Source organism: Channa argus, chromosome 23 (assembly GCF_033026475.1).
Source record: "Channa argus isolate prfri chromosome 23, Channa argus male v1.0, whole genome shotgun sequence".
In the NCBI taxonomy this organism is placed as follows: domain Eukaryota; kingdom Metazoa; phylum Chordata; class Actinopteri; order Anabantiformes; family Channidae; genus Channa; species Channa argus.
The window spans coordinates 8,632,207-8,655,476 of record NC_090219.1 but is presented as its reverse complement, the minus strand read 5'-3'; the positions used below and the strand labels follow the sequence as shown (position 1 = coordinate 8,655,476).

At 41.5% G+C, this 23,270-nt stretch overlaps 1 protein-coding gene across 2 annotated transcripts; it reads left to right on the top strand.

Annotated features, from left to right (window-relative positions):
• Positions 1-737: 737 nt before the first annotated feature.
• On the top strand, positions 738-22,715 carry zgc:113516 (uncharacterized protein LOC541449 homolog). Of its 2 annotated transcripts, XM_067493782.1 has the most exons (9): positions 738-816; positions 2,336-2,939; positions 5,924-6,186; positions 6,661-6,789; positions 12,444-12,577; positions 13,070-13,153; positions 14,501-14,661; positions 17,496-17,569; positions 21,772-22,715. In XM_067493782.1, the coding sequence occupies exons 2-9, from the start codon at positions 2,799-2,801 to the stop codon at positions 21,839-21,841; spliced, it is 1,056 nt and encodes a 351-aa protein (XP_067349883.1). In that variant the 5' UTR covers positions 738-816; positions 2,336-2,798; the 3' UTR covers positions 21,842-22,715. The 2 variants fall into 2 exon arrangements, with proteins under 2 accessions (XP_067349883.1, XP_067349884.1); XM_067493783.1 differs by lacking the exon at positions 17,496-17,569.
• The last annotated feature ends 555 nt before the right edge of the window (positions 22,716-23,270 follow it).

Sequence of the window (23,270 nt, the reverse complement as noted above, 5' to 3'; positions counted from 1 at the left end):
TCAGTTGATGAAAACTAGTAGTTTTTGTGTTTTCTTTTTTTATGTATATATGAAATAATAACCCTGATGCTTATCCTTTAATGTGACTACGAGCCATTCCAACTTGTGTCCTGTGGAAAGTAACGCAGAAAGGTTCTTGGGTCTGACCATGGCAACTTTTAAAGAAAAGACAGAGCAGGCAGCTGAAATGTTCTCCAACAGGATAATAAATGGATATTGCTCACTGTTCTACTACTTTAATGGCTTGGAGCTATGATATGCACTAGAATCTAACAGCATCATACTAATCAATCTACTCCGCTCCACCCAGCTCTTCCTCACTGTTCTGCTTCACTCGGCTACACTCCCAAACGCTCTACCCAGAGCATCGAGGAGTCCTCACGGTAAAATTACAATAAAGGCAGGATGCCCTAAAAGTTATTCATCAAGCAGAAATAACCCAAAACTCAGATTTGTTAGAAGGTTAGAAGGGCGAGCCACTGTGTCTGTTCAATGAGTCTGGATCAAAGCAGGCTTTGACTGCACCTCTCCACAATAAGTGAATAAAAAATATGAATAAAAAATCCAAAGTTACATGGCGTATAGTATCTTTAAGTGGAAAAGACCACAATCCAGAAAATGTCAAGAAGTCAAGAGAAACTGCAGCAACAATAAGTCAGTTTTGTTACTCGTCCATGCTGTCGTCAGTACAACTGATACTTTGTTGATCCTTTCGTAAATGATTAATTTTAAAGGCTCAAAGGCTCAAGTGTTAATCTCTGCACCCTCCATTTAACAATCGTGTGAAAGAAGAAATGCAGAGAAGCCAGACATACAGTAAGTGAATCTGTCTGCAAAGTTTCAGAAGAGTGTATAGATACATGTCTGGGTCATTGTGTGTGTCATTTCTTTTCTTTAACCAGCCGCCTTGTTCAGCTTTAGTTGAGGAGGCACACACAGTAACACAAACTCTGACGCCGCTACTCTATCTTACCGCCTGACCCTTACATTTTTAATCGAGACACTCATCTCTCTTTCAGTGCACAACATCTTTGATGATGAGACGCTCTTTGATGGCGAGTGAATTTCATTTGCGTCTAAAAGCTTGCAAAGTATTCGGTTCAAGATGATCACCACATTCGTGACTTCTAGGCAATTACTGTAATGATGCAAAATGGTAAACATTGGCCCTACATCTAAATAATTTAACAGATTGAAAACATGCTGCGCCAATGTTTATGAAATTCATTTTGTGTTTACAGAGTGATTATGTTGAAATGTTCCATGGCATTGAGCTAGCATGAACGGTAATGTCTGAATGAAGAAGCTGCATGATATTTGAATGATCCCTCTAGAATATATGATGAGTCCGGTCAGACAATAGACTCCACAATCACATGTAGCACATCTGAAAACTATTTGAAGAGGTAAAAGTCTTATTGGCCCGATGTTTGGCATGTGTTTGCTCTTTAGCTTGAACGAATTTTTCGGAAAGTAAGCTGTATCTGAAAATCCACTCGTAGCCTGGAGGGACTTGCAGCAGAGAAGTTTGCAGCATCCACAGTTTTAATGTTAGACCAGCTTGGTGGGGCTTCAAGAACCGGGGCTGTGCAAAGAGACTTGGGTTTGTGGAGAAAAAAAAAAAAAAAAGCCATCTGTTGCTGTGATTGCAGACACCCGATGAATGCAAGGGCTTTGTTTTTGCATTGAAGGTGTGTTTTTACATATGCATTGTTGTAAAAAACATATTACCAACTGATCTTGCATATTGCCGTATACAGGAAAACTGAATACAGCCCTGATTAGTTTCACAAACCTGATCTCATTCCTGAGGCATCAAAAACGGTGTCGCTTTCAGTCGAGTACAATATAAACCCAGGCACGTCAATACTGGAGTTTAAGCCAAAAGTCCTTCTAGGGAGATGGTTGGGGTGGTTGGATGGTTTTCCCACAGAAGAGGGTGATTTGGTAGGATGGATTATTGTTTTATGATGACTATTGCACTTTCTGTTATTAGCACTATGGCTCATACTCTGCTTCCAAACCACTGGTGCCACCTATGTTCAGTAGTGCACTGACGCTCTGTTATCCGGCTTTATCTTTATGAACAATCTGGCTTCTTACTTGTTTACCAAATGTTTTAAATTGAGCCATGCTCATGTCTTTATCCTCATTTTAAAATCACAGATGCCAATCACTTTTTGTACGGAAACGGAGTTTTACTTTTACTGAGATCGTGAATGTATTTACTTTTGTTGCTTTTTCGTCGTATTTTGAGGCCCATGTTTTTTATTGCAGCTCATTCTGCTTGTTTTTTAACGTTACATTATGACCTTTTTCTGTGTGCGTTTTACAGTGCACGGTTAAATGAGTAAATGAAAAGGAGGTTCTGGTCAACTGAAGGCAAACTTCAGCAACATCATGCATCATTGCGGAGCTTCAAAATCTAAATTTTTTGTCTCATTCAAATGTTAACACTACATAAGCAGTACCTGCTGCAGGGCAGCAGCCTCCACTGGTTAATATGTAAACCATAAAAAAGTTGGAATGAAGATGCCCATAAGAACATTGGCCCCAGATAAGTAAGCTGTGCTGCTCACTGGACACTGGACAAGTTTGGTGACCTGCAAATAGAACTAATGACTCCTAATTGGTTCTGACAAAGTTGGTATTACGGCTTTGTCCTGGCTCCTGTCACCATCATTAAGACTTCAAATGACGTCTTTTATCAACTGGCTGGTCTGAACGTAACTCAAATGGTCTGTGACAAGAGTAGAGGACCTGAAGATTTTTTGAAGTAAAACCAAAAAGACAAAAAAATGGACAGTGGTTCTAATGGTGTTAAAAATCAGCTTCTCCACGTGGCCATCCACATCGATGAGAATGAGCCTCGTGCGGGAATCCTGGACCTTCTCAGCAGACTGCGTCCTCACTGGAAGGCAGAGGACATTCAGATGAAGGTAAGTGAATGGTTGTGAATGGTGAGTAAATGGTTGAGTCAAACGGGGGATCTGAATTTCACCAACTTTACTTGAAATATGTTCATAAGTTTAGTTCTGTATTGGTCAATGAAAACTGTATGGGCAGGTTGGTTGTCTAATTTTGATCTTCAGGGTTTACGCTCGTCCCTCGGAAATCAACTGATGGGATCCTAACTCCAAGAATGTGAGTGGGAATGTCTCACTACATTCATACAGTGTCAGAAAAATATCACTTATTCTGAGTTGTTAGTGTTTGCACACTATTCCAAGTGGGTTAACTCTACTTTTAACCCAGTAGTTGCACTAGATAAACTTACTAACTAGATCCACATGCAAGAAATATTGTGTGTCAGAAATTCCTGGTACTGTACAGTATGTCAGACTCAGATTGATAAATTGGAAACTGATGTGATCCATAGACGCTTCCATCAACGTTGAAGCATATATGTATGAATCAGAATACACATTAATATGATAAAATAAAGGCAAATGAAGAATATTCCGTTCTCTTTACTAACATTTGTTTCAACAAAGCTGAGCCAAATGTTTTACTGGTGAAATGATTATTTTGTTGTTACATGCCGTGAAGCGAAGCACCAGAAACAGATAGATTTTAAATATGCAGGATTTTTAAAATGAAAATCTCTTTGCTAAATCAAGCAGCACAGTGGGGCTGTTGAAGTTTCATATTCATCCCAGCTGAATGTTGGTGTGCATGTTCCCCAGACTGAGCGCTGCGTACTTTTTATGTCCCTCCACTTCTTACAGCGTAGTTGCATTTGAGGTTCAAACCTGTAGCACGTCCCACCATCATGCAAACATGACTACCTCGATAAACTGGCCGGGTTAAAAAAAAAGTCCAGGTTAAAAAATTCCAAAACATTTATTTAGTAAGTTTTATTTTATTAAAATTTATTATTTAAAGAAAGAACAATCGTGTTCAGTGTCATTGTTAGTTCGTCTCTACAAACTGTAATCTTAGATATTAAAGCTACATTTATGGACAGCAAACTTTCTGTTGACATGACATTGTGATTGTGCCATGAATGTCACTTTGACATAAAAAAAAAAACGCAGGGTGAGTGGACAGGGTGGACACAACAAATGAGAAAATACTGCTTTTATTGTCCCGTATGCAGTATATTCGGTATGTATGTGGACACCTTGAAGCCACTTTATAAACCAGCAGGAAAGCCAAGGTGACTGGACAACAAAAGTAGACTTCTTTTTTTAAAGCCTGGGAACAGATGTTGTCAAAGCGTCTGTTCAGAACAAGATAATCCCATTTTGGTCCCATGTGCAAACACAAGGTCCAATTTTTCAGAGAAATAGGGTTTATGTTTGTTAGGTGACAGCACACTGGGTGGGTGACCTCTCTATCTACACCAGGTCCAGTAATGTACACAAAGGGCTAGATGTTTCCCCTTCAGCCCCCAGATCCCAACAGTTCCTTTAATGATGTATTGTGTTCATCTGTTCGGGAAATAACAAATGCACAGGGTCGGATCACTGGCTCCTATTGTTAACACTGTTAATGCATTTCTGGTAATCGTATTCATAGTTTACCTTTTTTTGCCTTTTTTAAAACCACATGAGAGCATTTCACATAAAAGAAACAGACTAAAGAAATATTTGCAACGTTAAGGAACAAGCCGGAAATAACAATTGAAGTGTATAAAAGTATTTGTAGCTATGACACATGCTGAAATCTTTAGTTTTTGTTCCACCTACCAAATACTTGGAAATGCACTACATTAGCACAGATAATCCATATTAAAGACAATTCCTGATAAGCTCAGAGGCTGGGGAAAGCATCCGGTTGACCGTCCATCCACTGGATAAATATTTAATCACATGTCAAGGTGGGCATGTTTGTTCACTTTCCATCTAGATGAAACACTGTTTCGGAGGCTCCGAAAATCCCTTGGAGACTTGAGGCGGTGAATGAGAAACTCTGAGAAACCACTGAATGACAACAAATGTCCGACGAGGCCTTTGCAGGCAAACATTGGTCACTGTGGTATTGTTGTGTACACGTGCAGAGCGGTTCAGACTGTGTGGAGGAAGTCTGATCCTCAACACCAGCAGGCTCAGGCTGCACATCTCTGCAGCTGTGCTCTACGTGCATTAACATTTGTCTCGTTAATTTGCCCCCCCCTCCCCCCCCCCACACACACACCGCACACCCCGTGTACATAGTGCACATTGTAGCTTCCCATTTCCTGTTAAATACAGTGCGAATACAAAGAGCAGCTTCAGCGTGTAAACTGAGGAACACAACTACCCTGTTTCAGCTACATTCAGCTGCATTTTTCAGACCCACATCCAGCAACTGACACCTTCCTATTTTAATCAGTCTGGCTGTCTACACCGCTCGCATCTCAGTTTTTGGGTTTTTTTTTTGCACTTTAAGTTTATTTTTTGAGGCTATGATTTAATAAAGTATCCAAACAGAAAATCAAGAAATCCCTCAAGTGTAAAACAAAATCAAGCTTCCTTTACATAGTTTACATTTAAGTCTTCTCATAAACATAGCCTACAGTAATATTGGTGCTTTTTTTTTTTTGACTATGTTTTCATGAGCAGACAGATTTAAAACGCCTCACCCGCTTTGAATGGAGTGAACGGGCGCCTGATGCAATCGTGTAAGATTCCCACACTTTTCTAAAGAGAAAAGATGATGATTGTCATATAATAAGCACAATGTGAATATCACTTTTCATCCACGCACACACACACACCGATAACGGCAGCTACCATGCAACCTGCTCACCTAACCCCGCTTTTTTTAATATGAGATGTCCACAAGCACCAGTTTGAGAAAGTCAGGATGGACCTAAATGTTATCTCTCTTTATCATTATCATTTATCATATAGCGAACCATTAAGTGTCTCATTTCCTTTATTCTAACTGCACAAACCTTGTCTGCATCCATTTCCTTTTTGATTTCCATTCATTCCAGACGTTCACAGAAGGCATTACCAACCAGCTGATCGGCTGCTACGTGGGCTCTGTGCAGGAACCAGGTTGTGTTCTTGTGCGACTGTACGGCAGAATGACGGAGCTCTATGTGAACCGGGACCGGGAGGTGGAAATGTTCCAGGTCCTCCACGCCCACGGTTGCGGTCCACAGATCTACTGCAGCTTCCACAATGGCATCTGTTACGAGTTTGTCAGAGGAGCAGTGCTGGATGACGAGCTGCTTCGACAACCCTCTATCTACAGGTCTCTCACATTTTCATTTAGTTTTCTGCAAAGTAGACGGGGAGAAAAGGTCCTGCGCCGTGTTACCTCACTTTTCATAGAAAAACAGGAGCGTTTAAATTCTGCAGATGTAGGATTATTTCGGTTGGGAAATGTTTAGTTATGCTCCTTGTCTCATTCATCATTCTCATGACAACAAGACGGCATCATTATTCTCACCACTGGGCAGCCATGGCTCATTAGCCAGGACCACAATGCCCACCAATCATCTTGTTCCGTCGGATACTCTCTGTGGGAATACGTCACCAATAAAGTGTCTAGAGAAGAAGTCAAAAGGTCACAAATGCAACCCCCCCACCCCCCCACCCCTTTTTCTTTTAAGAACTAGATAAGAGTGCTAAATGGAAAGGGAGTTGTGTTTCTGCTCCGATAATGGTTGTTTGTGCAATAACAGCGTCAGCCCGACTAATGTGAGCAAATGTTTTCTCTCTGCAGATTAATCGCAGCGGAGATGGGGAGAGTCCACTCCATCCGGCAAAAATGTGCTCCGCCTGTTGAACCTCTCCTGTGGAAAAAAATGTCCCACTTTCTCTCACTGGTGAAGAGCAGCAGGAGTCCGCCGAGGTACAGCTCTCAGGTGTAACCGACGTAGCCATGTTTGCTCTCTGAGCAAATGGGTTTGCTATTTTATGCAGTAAACACAACAGTTGCCAGTGGGAGTAATTAAAATACGTGCATTGCTGCTGCACCTCAGCAGAAATGTACATGTTTCACCATAAACATTTGTGTTTTCCTGTTAAAATAACTCAAAGGAGGTGGAATCATGGTATCACACAGTTGTTGGCCTTGGAGTCAAAACAGAGGGCAACTTAGCTGACCAGAGGTTTTCACTCAAGCGGGATGAGAGACAAGTAATCTGTCCGTATTTATGTGGATCGCAGTTTAGTTTGTTTGTCTTTTGAAGCGATTGTCCTCTTATAGCCAATAAATTAAGCACAGAAAGGTGGTTAAGCTGTGCGTTAGCTGCCTGGTTAACTAGCTTACAATACTATAAAGCGACGGCCTGTAGATGTAGACAGATTAATGGGTTGTTGATCAATCCCAAGGTCAATGATTCGATTCCCAGCTCCTATGTCAACATGGTGTCTCTGGGCAGGACCCCAAGTTTCCCCTGATGCGTGCTCTTTATTAAGTCGCTTTGGATAACTGTCTACTGACAAAATGCAAATATTGAACTTAATGAATTGTTTTCTCAGAGGACCGTTCAAATTAGTGGGTGAGTGGGAGCAGAAATGTACCATCAGTAGCACTGGAAATTACATCAGTGGGAGATTGTTAGCCACATTTTTAACCCAGTTCATCTTTTACGCGGCAGCACTTTCATTTAAGCCTCATCGTATGTTTCCCAAGTCTGTGCACTGTGCTCGAGTCAGGCTGGCACATTCACCTCTGTCCGAGGACTGAACTCCTGTTGGTCAGAGGGATGAGGTGGGGGAGTCGGCATCTTTGGCAGTGACACTGCATTTTCTCTGACAGGGGTCATGGGCTAAAAGGTGAGAGGAGCCTTCTAGTCACTACAAAGAAATTCTCAGCCACTAGCTTCCTGCGGATCCTTCTTTATCAGACAAATGTTCGGCCTTGTCTATTTTTGCCGTGAGGAGGACGTAAGTCCACACACAATGTAGCTGGAAGAATCTGAGCTGCTTCCTCTAGGTTCAGGCAGGGTTGTTAGTCCTGGAGTGACTGGAGTTTATAAAAGAGGAGGAGGAGTGTCTTGAAGGATAACAAGAGTTTTTTTTTTTTAATTCATAAAGTCAAACGTCCCTTCAAGATCTAAAGAAAACCCAGTGTGACTAATTGTCTTTGTCATCAGGAAGACAAGAAACCCGCATTCGTTTTTTGTTTGTTCTTAGTAATATGTGATTCATAAGGTTCAAACCCAAACTGAATCCGATTTTTTTATTTTTTTTGCCTTCAACAGAAGAGGTTTTAATTTCAGCACCAGATATCAATTATGTGCTGTTGTGTTTGGAATGAACAGCTCGGAAGACATTTTTTACTTGGAATTTGCTTTTAAATGTCAAAACACGCCAATGTCCACTCTTCAAACATTTTAAGCTTCAGAATTGTCCCCTTATTGTATCACACTCATTTTCATATGTAGCATACTGCAACATGCGTTTGCAGGAGGAGACTGCACCACATGGACAGGTCCAATAGATGGTGCTATATCGTGAGACAATAGTGTGACTGAGTGGCTTGACACAGTCCACTGCTGCTCACAGAGACACGGGGATGTGGAACATATCATTGATATGGAAAATAATCAATAATCAGAATCTAGACAGTAATAGGGACTCCATTAGACTGTGATCAAAGGAAAGCTACAGACCAGATTTGAGACGTCAATTTATGCTATAAAACTGATTTTTATGGTGTGTGTTTGCATATTCACTGGAGTATGCAAACGGCTGTGTGACATGATACACACACACACACGTGCGCAAAGGCAGAATCAAGAAAGGCACAAAAAGCAAAAGGGAGGCATCAGAGAAACTTTTGTACTTGAGAATGTATGAGTGCTGGTATGAATGTGATCTTCAGAGGAAATGGTAAAAGGCAAATAGAGCAGGAAGAGGCTGCACCTGCAGAGGTCTTCAGCTCTCAAGCCACCCGCTGTGCAAAGGGAGAGACGGAGAGAAGAGAGAGCAGGAGGGGGAGCGAAAGAAGCTGCAGCAGCTGCAAGCTTCGGAGAGAGAGACGGAGAGAGAGAGAGAGAGAGAGAGCACGCAGCAGAAGTCAGAGATGGAGGAGAAAAGTGATGGGAAGCGAGAGAGCAACCTCTTCTTCTTCCAAAGGCCCCCTGCCACGTCTCCCGTTCGCATTCCCATGAATCACATACAACTCCAAAAAGGGGAAAAAATGTAAAAAATCAAAAAAAATCAGCAGTGCTCGGCTGGTGTTTGAAATCATATGTAAATAAGGCACATTCATAATGAAGTGCCAGAGGAGGAAATTCCACTAATTACCTTACAGAAACTTGACAGGGAGCAGGAGGCGAATGCACTCGACGTAGTGTTCGTGAAAAAAGACAGAAAAGAGAGGAAAAGATCTGATGGCAAGACGACAGGTTTCCATTTAAGTCAATGGTCTTTCATTTAGCTTTTGACTCCGAGCAATCGTGGCTGATAAAGTCGGTTTGTTAAGTTAAAGAAGTGGATGCGTTGAAAAGGAATCAGGGTGATTCACCATTTTACTGCTTTTTTTTAAAATTCATATCAATAAGGAGATGGATAAAGTGTGCGTGTCAGAGGTGATTCTAAATAACAGATTTCATGCTGTAGACAAGTAGAATGACTGACAGCCACTGTGTGTCCTGTGCGTCCTCCGCAGCTTTCAAAATGCAATTTGCAATTGAAACGAACACCTATTTCTACAAATTGTGCAGACAAACAAAAGTAGCAAACGTTTTTTTTTTTTTTTACCAATTGCCAGCTAAGGCCAGTGACAGCTTTTTGTACATTGTGGTCGCAGCGGTTCAGATCTTAACGGGCTTTAATTCAGTCCGTCCCTGTCCACAGCAAGGAGGAAGAGGACTTGTTTAGAGCTTGTAGGAGGACTTGTATAAGGCCACAGAGCCTCTGTGTCATGGGATAAACAAGGCTCTTGCTCCTCTGCTTTTGTGTGTTCCTCACGCACAGGCTTCGCTAAATTATGCCTCCAAGTGTGTATAATACCGGAGCATCTGTTTGTTCCCCTTTGCATAAATAGGTAGTGTTTAAATTACACTGTTTAAACGACCCTCTTGTCGTGGCCTGCCGTCTGCAAACGGAACGCGAAAATGAATTGGGGGACGGATGCTGGCGCAGCGTTTCTTCCAGGTGCATTTTGCGCTGACGTCCAGTGACATTAGTGGCTTCTTTGATCGATCGCGCAATCAACAGTGAGTGAAAACACGGCGTGTGAGCGCTCAGCGAGGCTGGCTGAGCTGCTCCGCTTTATACAAACATGTTGCTGCGAGAAACGTGTGGAGTTCATGACCCAGGTGCTGTGCACATGCACTCTGCATTGAGGCTACCTTTGGTTTGTACAGTCATGTTTGGTGTTTTTCTTTTTAATTTTTATCCCCAGGTAAAACACCCTCACACATTTACAGACAGAACACAACAATCACTGAAATCCCGACACAGATCTTTCTTGAAGAGTGAGCGGTTCTTAAATGCAGGTGACTCAGTCCGTGTAAGGGGAGAATTTAGGGTGAGACTGAGCCTTTAAAAGCACCGTGAACAAAACCCTGATGCCACTTTACTGTGCAATGAGACACACACACTGCGCCAACAATCCACTATAAGCTTTACAGGTGAAATGAATTTGACCTTCTCTAAACTTTTGAATGCACATGTCCAACTGTTCAGTGTTTCAGTACTTACTACGTAACATGCTGTTTTCTAACAAACTTTACTGCAAAACTCACGACATTTGGTGGTCCAGTCATCCTCAAAGCAAATACTGCATCTGTTGGACTCTTTCTAGGCATGAAACCATATTGCTGCTCACAAATGTTCACCTCTGCCCTTAGCCGAGCTTCCACTACTCTGTCCCACAACTTCATTGTTTGGCTCATCAGCTTTATTCCTCTGTAGTTGCCACAGCTCTGCACATCTCCCTTGTCCTTAAAAATGGGCACCAGTACACTTCTCCTCCAGTCCTCAGCATCTTCTCACTGTCCAAGATCTTGTTAAACAAACTAGTCAGAAACTCTACTGCCACCTCTCCTAGACACTTCCATACCTCCACAGGTATGTCATCAGGACCAACTGCCTTTCCACTCTTCATCCTCTTCAACGTCCTCCTCACTTCACTCTTACTAATCTTTGCTACTTCCTGCTCCACACCAGTCACCTCTTCTACTCTTTGTTCCCTTTCATCTTCCTTGTTCATCCACTCTTCAAAGTTCTCCTTCCATCTTCCCATCACACTCCTGGCACCTGTCAATGAAATTCCATCCTTATCTTTAATCACACTAACCTGCTGCACATCCTTCCCATCTCTATCTCTTTGTCTGGCCAACCTGTACAAATCCACCTCTCCCTCCTTAGTGTCCAACCTAACATACAAGTCCTCGTATGCTCTTTGTTTGGCCTTTTCCAACTCTACCTTCACCTTACGCTGCATCTCCCTGTGCTCCTGCCTACTCTCTCCAGTCCTCTGTGTCCCACTTCTAATCTCTAACCTCTTTCTCTGTATACATTCCTGAACTTCCTCATTCCACCACCAAGTTTCCTTGTCCACTTTTCTCTTTCCCGATGACACACCGAGTACCCTCCTACCTGTCTCCCTGATCACATTATTTGTAGTGCTCCACCTTCTGTCCTTCTGTGTTCCTGTCCTGAAGACCAAACCTGCCCATCACTTTCTTATCACCTCTGTTCCCTTCACCTACATGTCCATTGAAATTTGCACCAATTACCACTCTCTCACCTCTGGGGATGCTCTGCATCACTTCGTCTGATACTCTTTTCACCTCTAGAACATTCCTCACAAAATCCTCTTTCAGTATAACTCCTACTCCATTTCTCTTCCTATCTGACCCATGTTAAAACAACTTGAACCCTGCTCCTAAGCTTCTAGCCTTGCTACCTTTCCACCTGGTCTCCTGGACACACGGTATGTCCACCTTCCTTCTCTGCATCATGTCACCAGCTCTCTAGCCTTCCCTGTCTACTGTCAGTCCTACATTCTTAGCGTTCCTCCTCTCTCTCTGCCTATGAACACGCCTTCCTCCTCTCCTTCGACCAACAGTAGCCCAGTTTCCGTCGGCACCCTGTAGGTCAACAGCAAGAGTGGCGGTCGTTGTTAACCCGGGCCACGGGTCATGGGTTGCATGTTTAATTTGGCATGTGTTTTACGTCGAATGCCCTTCCTGACACAACCCTCTGCATTAATCCAGACTTGGGACTGGCACAAGAAGACACTGGCTTGTGCCCCCCTGTGGTTGCATTGCACCAACAAAAAGTTAAATAAATAAGTTTTTAGTTTAGAATATTGACAGTAATAGATGTAACTGCTGAATTGTGATGTCACCTGAGATGAAGCTAAATGTCTTAAATTTCTCACTTTAGTAGTTACAGTGCTTTAAAATAAACTCTAAAAAGCATTGGACTGTTGGTGATTGTGTTTTTGATTAGTGTGACTCCTGGGTGTTGAGCCTGCAAGTATTAAATTCACCCCTCTGTGATGAAATGATGTCCGGACATTTGTGGTTTTCCCTCTGACAGTCCTGTGCCCAGCTTCGAGACATTATCAGCAGAGATGGAGTCACTGAAGAGACACCTCTCGCAGATTGACTCGCCCACTGTCCTCTGCCACAACGACCTTCTGACAAAAAACATCATCTACAACCACAAAGAGGGTGAGGAACGGCCATGCACGTTATATGAAAAAGGAAAAGATGCTGAATACTGTACTGAAATGGCTGCACTGAGAATGTTTTTTTGTGGAATGAGATTTCCATAAATCAGAAACCTATTGAACGGAGTTAATATGTCTGTAATTGAAGCACCTCGCTGTTTTTCAAAACCTCTTCAACAGTTCGTAATAATGCACCTTTAGAATATCATACCTCTTCCCTTAATTTTACACACAAATGCAAACCTTTGCAGCGCTGCGAAGGCGTTCCCTTTTTATTCACTCATTTATCGCAGTTTGATTTTATTTTTCTTACATGTTTGGCAAGAATGCCCAGAGTGACGAAGTCAATAGACTTCTTGTTCTTTTGATTCCTGCAAGGTTCTGTATTTTCATTGAAAGGAGGCAAAGTCATCAGTTATATGCCCTGTACCTGAGATGTGTTCATCATGTTGTCCTGGTAACGGCTGCTGCTTTCCCTCTCCTCCTCCATCAGGAATGGTGAAATTCATTGACTACGAGTACGCTGATTACAACTACCAGGCCTTCGATATTGGCAATCACTTCAACGAATTTGCTGGTAGGTTTGTTGTGATAAAATTTCAATTTGACATCAAATAGTTTTCCTGAACAGAAAATGTAAGCTTGCCTAATGTGGAATATAGACAGCAGCATATGTTATGTAATATACAGAACCATTGTATGCTGGATTAGGAGGGTATTCTACATGGTAACACATGTGGCTTTAATGAACCAGCAAGTTTGAAAGTCAGTATGAACATTTGTGGAACAATTGGCAGTTTAAGACTTTTAGATGAGCTGTGATCAGCTGTATTATTTCAGCTTTATTGTAAACACTTTACTCCAGCTGGTTGTAGCTATCAAGTCATTTTTTCACACAGCGGAGCACAAATTGGTCCAACCTTCAAAACCTGATCCAGATGCCAAATTAATACCGGAAAGAGCCAATTGTCATGCACAAATGTGTTTTAGAATGAAGGAACGCTGCGTTTGAAAATCACTGAGAATCAGCTTTTTTGTTTCATTTTGATGCCGTTTTGAAATTGTTTTAAGAATGCTCATTAATCCTGGTCCGAAAGAGTTTTATGTCCTCAGCTTTACTCCTACTTTACTTGTCCTTTTGTGAGATCCAGAACCACTGGAATACTGGAAATATTTGTACATGGTGCCTGAAATTTATGTGTTATACAAACTTAGCCTAACCCTGAAAAGTGATCATGATGCAAAACCTGCTGCAGTGAGCCAAATTATGTACGAACTGTGGAATATTCATATGTGAAGACATTCTGACATTCTCCAAATCCCCTTTTTTCCTCTTTTTTCTTCATTTGCGCCATAACAATTCCACGAAAACTTTGAATGTTGTACTGTGCACGTCACCCATGGTACAATATATACAGCACAGAGTGATGGAGTCAGTGTTCAGACCGTGTAACTTAAAGCCACAATGTGCAACTTCCCTTTTTCTGCTCTGTCCAGCTCTCCCCATCCTTGTCCTTAGACATGTTTCACACTTTATGCTCCTTTAACACTTTGCACAGCCCTTTAAATATTCATCTTGATCAAATTACAATAAATAGGAAACTACAAAACTTAATTATCAAGCGGAAATCTTTGCTCTTCTCTGATTGGTTAGAAGGGGGAGCCTCTCAAAAACATTCAAAAGTAAAAACTGTATCTCTGCACTGCTGCCAGAACTGTTGAATGTGTCTGTGCCAAATGAATTGTTAGAAGTGTGGTCCTGCAATAAAGTACTAATATACACAAATATAAACATTACTGAAAAAGATTTTTATTCACACCAAATCTCAAAAGCTTTTAGAACCAGTGTACAACTATCATTACATTTTGAATAATTTTACTCCACTTGTGTGTGTGTGTGTGTGTGTGTGTGTTTATGTTCAAGGTGTGAATGATGTTAATTACAGCCTCTACCCGAGCCAGGAGCTGCAGAGGGACTGGCTGACGGCCTATCTGGAGAGTTATAAGCACAGCACAGGATGTGAGGTCATTGTTACAGAGGCAGAAGTTACACAGCTCTACATTCAAGTCTGCAAATTCTCACTGGTAAGTGTCTGCTCCCACTGACTTTGTTGAAATGTTGAAATATGTCATAATGTAGTGCCTCAACACTTTGGAAAGACTTTGGAAAGTGACAAGCCTCTCAACAGTTATTTCCTTTCTCTGAGTTCTGCTTTTGGAGTAACTCATATCTCAATATTATGAGATTAGTGTGCACATTTCAACAATATCCATATGTGTGCAGACTTCTGAAATGGCAGGACAGCAACACCTCACCATCATATTTTAACAATTTACTTTCCCAGCACTCACACAAAAATCCCCAAAGAAAACCAAACCCGATCCACAGCTGACCCAACACTGTTCGAAGTTTGATGGACTCCATCTGAGTTGATTAGAAACTGCTGCAGGGGGAAAAATGATAGACGGCAGCCAAAATTATTTTTCTTATGACCACAATTTTCATTCTTTGGTGGCTCAAGTGGTGCAGGGCTATCTGTCTAAAAGTGCTTTCATAGCTCAACACAATATGCAGAATTGTCTGACCAATTTTGGGGTGGTGTGAATGTCTCTTGAAATAGAGCAGAAATGATGAGGAAGCATATTACTTTTTAAAATAACTTGTGCCTCGGCCAAAAAACAGACAGGGAGAAGTGGGTGGGGGTGGGGAATATGGTCTGGAATGGAGCGAGAAGCGATAACATTGCATTGATTGAAATCAGATTTTCTATGACAAACCCGAGGAGGAGTCTTGACTCGAGGGAAGTGGGAGAAATCGATCACTGCTGCTTAACAAGCCAAGTTTCCAGCAGTTTGACAAGCTGTGTGTCAGAATGAGGGATACTGAGCCTGTTAATTGAGAAAATCAAAGGGTCTATTTGTTTTCAAAGAACTGAACTAAAATCTAAAGAAAAATTACACATAGCAATTTACGCTCTGCAGGTTGTTTATTTTATTTACAGATCCTAATGAACTTTATCCACAATGCATTTGATTTGTCACTGGCCCAGATGAAAGACAAACATTCAAAATCTTGAATGTTTCTCGTGTTGACTTAATATGAGTTAGATTCTCAGAAAATGAAATAACGTGATTTAAAGCAATTGTGGAAAGGAACAGACAAATGCAGCAAGGCCTTGACGTTCATCTCAGTGTGGTATTTGCTTTGCTGTGATATGAAACTAAACAACACAAGCGACATATTTGATCTATAATACGTTGTAATGGAGAGAATTGTTAAGTTAACAACGACAAAGTTGGTTACGTTAAAAAATGTACAAAATAGCAGTTTATTGCGTTGGAATGTGTTGGGTTCCATTTTTAGTGTAAACTGACTGAAATGCCATTTTATCATTTTTATCATTTTATCAGCTCGGCGATTGTGTTGAATAAACAAACTGCATTGAATTCACAGTATAGTGTAATTGCAGTAGTTGATAATACGGATGAATGGTGAAAACACAGGAACCAAGGAAGCCAGTGTGCACTGAAGGAATCTGTGTGGCATTGACAAAGCCTGGACAGATGCCAGAGCTCTGTGGTGCGAAGCTGCCTGTGAGTATTACTCTCTGCTAAAGCGAGCCAAGACACAGTGGGGTCTTTACGACGCGTCCCCTCCTCAGCAGGGATCCCCCGTGATGTCGAGGCGATAGCCTGCGGCTCTGTGATGTCACCCCCCCCAACACACACACACACACACACACACACACACACACACACGCTCTCTCTCTCCGCTTGTCTCAGTGGCCCCCTGTCACTGATGGTCTCTGCTTAGTGTTAAACTAATGCTCTCTTAACGGCTAGCAGTTATTAATCATAATGGAAACATGCTCAATCTTTCTCTCTGAATAAAGACTCAGATTGGAGATGAAAATCTGCAAGGCAGTGGGGTGTGTGGGGGGGGGGAAACCAAGGGAAAACCGCACATTGCTCTTCAAGTATTTCATTCCACCCTTTATTTGATTATCAAATAAAAATGTGATTATATCACTGGGCCACAGAACAGAGGCCTGTCTGGATCTTATTAGGACTTGCTATTAGTGGTCCTACCATGAAGATTTACAATAAGGGTGGAGAACAAGAGAAATTTATGGAGGCATCGAAGTCCACAGCCTAAGTGAGCAAAGCCATTAAGGAGGAAACCATTCAATACAGAGGTTTGTCATTTTGACTCAGCAACGTACAACTGGCATCCAGCAGCAGCAGCAATAGGAAGAGTTAGAGCACGACAACTGGAGGTCACTGAGGTGTGTTTCTGCACAAAAAATGTAACGAAACAACCACGGAAAGACTGAGCTAAATGCGACACGAAACGTTGTCAGTGTGTGCAAATGTCACTAACTGAATCCAGCATTTTACACGTTAAAAGTCCCGTGCAGTCCTACAGGAGACTAATGCAGTCTCTGTCAGCACTGACAGAGGGGGGACACTGGGGTGGGGGGCGAGAGGAAGCTGCCTCTGAAGGTTAAGTCGAATCAAAAGGGGAAATGAGGATCACAAGGTGGCCATACACCATTCTACATGCAAGCGGAGGTCAACCAAAAGTGTTGGTGTTGATCAGCGGTTACGTCCTGTTCGGTCCTTTAATAGGCTGGAAATAAACTTGCACAACTATGCCAAATCTTTAAGTCTGTTTTTTGTTATGCTCTTTATCATGATAGTTATTGGTTGCCCCATAAAAGTTAGAAGTCTTGTCATGTTTTCCTTTTTTAAGCATTGTAATTTTGTAAAACCACTGAATGCCTGAACGTTTCAGAAATATCTTAAAGATGTTTGAGAACGTGTTTCATAAACGTGTCAGAAGCAAATTGGTCAAAACTTGAAAGCTCCTGGTTTGTTGGTTTAATGTGTGATTCATTTTTTGTTGTTGTTGTCTTCAGGCGTCCAACTTCTTTTGGGGTCTTTGGGCCATCCTGCAGTCACACTACTCCTCTATTGACTTTGACTTCCAAAGGTTTGTTCTTCTGACAAAGTCCACTTCAGGGCCCCATGTGAAACCACAAAGAAAACTTCATCAGGCCACCTTATTAAAGTACTTAACATCATCATATAGTACTTCCCTTAAGCAATCACAGGATTTTCATAAGGATCGCTTGACAAAGAATTTATTGGCAAAAGGTCCAATAAAGGTTTGGGAACTTCAGCTGAGAGTGTGGGCTTTTTTTCCCACATGTGCTTAAGGACTTTTTGCATCCAGAATTTGGCATAAACTGGGCAGGAAAAATTAATTGTATATATATATATATATATATATATATAGTGGTCCACATGTGGATTAATTATCTTTAAACAAGCCCAGGACACATTCCTCACAACCAACAAGTAGACAATAAAGTTCAAGAGGGCAAAATGTTGCCCTCCACCCCCATCTTTTTTCCTTTCTCAAGTCTCTGTATGCCGCACACCCGCCACAGTTGTGATCATGATCCTAATCACTATTGACGTGCGGCACTCTCCCCTCTGTGTGGCTTTCCCTGCCCACTTGCCAGATCAACGACAGGGCCCCCGCCTCATTTTGATTTGGACCTCTGAGGAAATGTGATCCAGGGGGGTGCTGAGGTACAGAGGCTCTATTGTTCCCTTGCCGTCCCCACTCCCTTACACATACGTCTCCCATCCCCTTGAATGGGCCACATGTGTCTGCTAGATGTCTGCTCCTCTAAGCTGCCGGCAGAGGTTGTCCTAAAGTGCACGGTGAGGGTTGGGTTACCTTTCTGTAACTCGGGGGTTAAACTGAAATGAGCTTAAAGCAACAATAAGGATGAGGACCCAGGTTTAACATTTGAGGGCATTACTAACCTTTATCCCCCACACATACATAAACACATGTTTCAAGGCCCTCTGCCACGGTCGCTTCAGGATTCTCTGTCAGTCATGCTGTACAGAGGTACAGACATGTTTGCCCCGACATTACGCATTACGTCATTGTCATTGCTTGTTAAAATAGCATTAAGCAACCGACAAAAATTGACTGGATATAAGCTGTGGCGGTGTCCTAATTACTACAACCTCCAGTACAGTGAAGCTAGAAACGATGGACAATTCAAAGAGCAAATGGCCACTTAGCACTGAAGGCAGTGAAGTGTCTGATGTTACCTGCTTTAAGTCTAAAAATCCCAAGATGTTTGACCGTTGAAGAGATGTGATCCAAAACAAGCTGAAGCAGCAGATTCGGGACTTGGCTATAAAGTAAACAATTGATGCACGGTGAAGTTGTTTCTTCTGGATCCAAAGTGTCAAAGCCTTTGAGATAAGCTGGTTGCTTCTGCTGGACACAGACACTGAATTTGCCCTAAAACCGAAATAATAAGCTAAAAGAGGTTAAAACTCGGCCGTGTAGCTCTTTGGATTGGAAACCTTTTTCCCATAAAATACAGGTTCTAACAGGTCTGCAGGTTCTAGTTCATGGTTCTATTAACTTAATGACTTGCAAGCTACAATAAACAAGTAAGACACAGTAGCTCGAAATTATTCTACTCTACTCCACTCATCATGCTCTGTTACGCTCCGGCCTGTGGTTCAGGTAGTTGCTCTCAGGATGTTACAGTACAATCAATGCCCTAAAACCTTCTAACCCAGCAGAAATAACTGAAATTCTTCGAATTATGGAATTTCTTAAAACATTTAAAAGTGAATATATCCAAAATGTTGCCACAGTCTTGGTTATAGGAGGCGACTTTTCACATTCAGATAAACGTTGGAGCAAAATTCTAATAAAAAAACAAAAACTTGTTTTTTTTTTTTTTTTTTTTTTTTTAGCTTTAATTTGAGAGTAAACACACCACACTGCTGCTTTATGCTGTTGTCATAAACAAGTACTGCAGAGAACAGAAATAATAAGTCGGAGTTAAACTCTGTGTGTGTGCGTTTCCTCCCACTGTTCGCCCCCTCAGCCAAATCCCCGCCGACTTCCCAACGAGTGACAGGCGTCGCCTGGGCCTTGTGCTTTAACCAGGGCCAGATGTAGATGTGACAATAGGGAGCCACAAGGGGAATGCAAGCCCGCCCTCGCTCTACCGTCCGTATTTACTTTCCTTATTCCATTTTATTCGTGTGTTGCGAGTCAGCGGTTTAGATTTGTGCACGTGTTGGCAGGGCGAGCCTTTATTCGACAAAGACATTATTATGAGGAAACGAACCAGGAGGAGGCCCACTGTTTGGAATAGACTGACTGCAAAATTGAGGGAGCGGGCACAAAAGCACATTGTGAAATGGAATACCTGCTTCGGAGGGAGTTAATTTTCCTCTATTTCTGTTCACAGAAAACGTCTCAGTTTCATCTGTGATGATGATGATGAACGTTAAGCACACTAGTTTTAGGTGTCGGCCTTAATAAAAATGGGGATGAATGGGATCGTCTGTGAAGGTTGCTGTTCTTTTGAATGGATATACTCAAAAATAATTCTACTTATGACAGGCATAATGCGTAATTAGGTTAAGAGAAAAAAAAATGTTAGGAGCATAATTTTTTTTCTAATAAACTCTTAGAAGCACTCTTAACTATTTATTTCTTTTTTTCCTAAGCACAGAGGGTAAAGCCAGATAGTCACGAGGAGTTTGCAGGCTTGTGAATTAGCAGATTTTGAACAGAGCCGATGAAGTTGTCCCGAGTGTGTCCTGCTTAGTTGTAGGTCGCTTTGGATAAAAGTGTCTATCATTCACTAAACCATCCGTCATTTTGCAGTTTTTCTTGCTCGTACAATGTCATTTGTCCAATTAGGGTCCGTTTTCTTCTTCATCTCTTCCCATTTTTATCAAATTCGAATAACTTAAAGAACTTTATCCCAAACAAACGCTTTGCATGTGGCCTAACTACTGAAGGCACAGGTAAACAGAATTCCTAGATAAGGAGGATACCTGCAGTACAGCACACATACAAACCAGTTGTCTAGTTCAATCAAAGCACCGACTAAGGACAAACTCCTCTCTGTGCCTCCATTTTTCTGTCCTTTTGAAACTTCTCCCAATTTTAAAGGGGGTATTATAATGGCCAAGGGCGACAGTGTACTTAAACATCAGATTTTTGAACAAGTACAAAAGGACTTTTTTAGTCCTTAGTCAGTAAAGGTCTGAGCTTTTGAACAGTTTACTGATTCCTTCCTTTACAGAACAGAGACTTGATCTTATGCCGTTGTGCAAATATTTGCAAACACAAATATAGTGCTTGAGGTAAAATCCTGCGGCGCGACCTGTGGTGAACATTAGAAAAACACCTTATTGCTTTTTGCATTGCAGTTCATGGGTCTACACGTGACCCATAACATGAGCAGACCATGTAACTCAGTACATGCACCAAGAGCCCAGGAGGATGCTGATTACAAACAGCAAACAGTTCCTCTGCTTGAACCCAGATCAAATTACTTTTGGTACTCAAGGTACCTGTAGCAAAACCTGTGATGCATCCCAGCAGTCATCGGGCGAGAGGCGGGATCCACATTCACACCTACGGGCAATTTAGAGTCACCAATTAAACTAACATGCATGTCTTTAGACTGTGGGAGGAAACCGGAGGACAGCCATGCAAGCACAGAGAGAACATGTTCCCCATCAAACGCCAAGAATGAAATAAGCAGTGTAATATAAGCAATCAGACACATCCTTTGTGCTTGCTGACACTAAATGATTTACTCAGAAGAATTCATTGTATCCATCACTCTATCTATTGTCGCGGCCTGTTTTTACGTTACAGGTGGTAGAGCTGAACCTGTCACTAATGAACATTATCATACTTTAAGAGCCTCTCTGAACTACAGCTCATATCCATTTTTTATTGAGGTGACACTCATAAAGGAAGTTCCCAATTCACTTTGTAAAATGTTCTATAATTTAATCACAGTGCCGGAGCTGAAATGTGGCACAGGACAAAAGAAAAGGTTGGTGAACAACTGGATTGAAAACTTGTTTTTTCTCGGATTCCAGATTTTATCCAAACCTGGTGAAGTGGTAATTCCGCTAATACTTGAGTTAATGTACTCCACATACAATGAATTGAAGGAGTTGTTGGCCCAGAAATGAACTTCATTCATTCACAGCGGTGAAGTTTTGTGTCTTTTGTAGATCTGCACTGTAGAATGAGAAATACAGAAAAATGGTTTTACAATATGTATTTATTTATTAAACGTGGGCGTTTCCTGATCACTTGCTTTCTGTCCGCAGATATGCCATGGCTCGACTCGACTACTACTTTGAGAAGAAAGAGGAATATTTTCGATTGCCAATGATCTAGAAGTAGTGTTACCTGCTTTGTGACATCACGCCATCCATCCAGTGTGGAAATGAGGGAGTGCATTAAGCCCATACAAGTGGTCCCCATTGTTATTTCAGACCGTAGTGCGAGTTTATGTGTTTTGCTATCACTGTGATTTTTAAAATATTTGTTTTACCACAGTCAGTATGCCGATAAGCCTATTTGGCAAATTGAGATGGAGCTCATGCCAGAAACACATTAATTGTTCCCACATTTATCTGAGCCGCATGAAGCCACAAAAACTGCGCCTGATCATAAAACCCATGAGAGGGTTATTTGCAGCCTTTTCCAGGGTATAACACAGGTCTGATGGAAAACAAGTTTTCAACTGCAGTGTGTTTGCTGTACCAAGCAGTTGAGTTACGTTATATAGGAATATTACTGGTAAAAAAAATCTGTTTAAGTAAAACAGAATATTCTTGAACTAAGGAGCAATACATAAATCATGTCGAACTGACCATGAAATGGCTTGAATCAGTAACCCAAGTGTGGGGCAACCAATAGTGGACAAACCACAATACACTGTATTTGCTGTCAAATGTATAATGATTTACCAAAGGGCAACGTGTGCACATTTAAATATGTAGCTAGGTTTTATTGATTTAAGGTTCATTTAATGCAAAATTTCTCATTTTGTTTTTAATACTATTTTTGGCCCTTACGAATACGACTTTGCCTGATTTCGTGTTATTTTACTGGAAAGTCGTCAAAACAATTAATGCAACGAATGTTCATGGAACACAATTAGGTTCCATTAAAACATCAGCACATAGACTTCCCAGAATGCAATATGTGACTTTTCTTTTTCTTTTTGTTTTTTGTAGTTTGAATAAAATAACCCAGTTTCTCATGAGTTTCTCGTGTTTGTGCTTTCCACTGTAAATGTCAAATTCAGAATTTACCTCTGTTGTTTCACACAAAAGCAAAAGTGTAAACGATGACTTTTTTTTGTTGAAGTCAACTTACAGGACACATCTTTTCCCCCAAGAATATAAATACAAATATACACTGTAAAAATACAAACCTGTAAAAACTACAGTGAGCATAACGTGAAACACTTCGTCCTAAACCCTGTAACCATGATTATGAGGGGAACATAATGTCACAGCAGATGCAAAAGTTTGCATGCTATTTGATGGTGAGTTTTCAGTTGTTATCACACCCATAGACAATGTGGACAATTCCCGGCAAAGCAAACATTCTGTGAGGTAGTTTCAAGTTTATAGGTGGTTTGGGGAAATGGTGGGTGACCAAACAGAGGACTTTAAAACAGTCTGCATCCTGTATGACATCACACATCACTGCTTCTGTATTTTAACCCCGTCATAATCTTTTTCCAACCCTAATTAATCAATGTCATTTTGAACCTAAACGGAACCATAAGTGTCTACTTTTTTGTGACCAAACC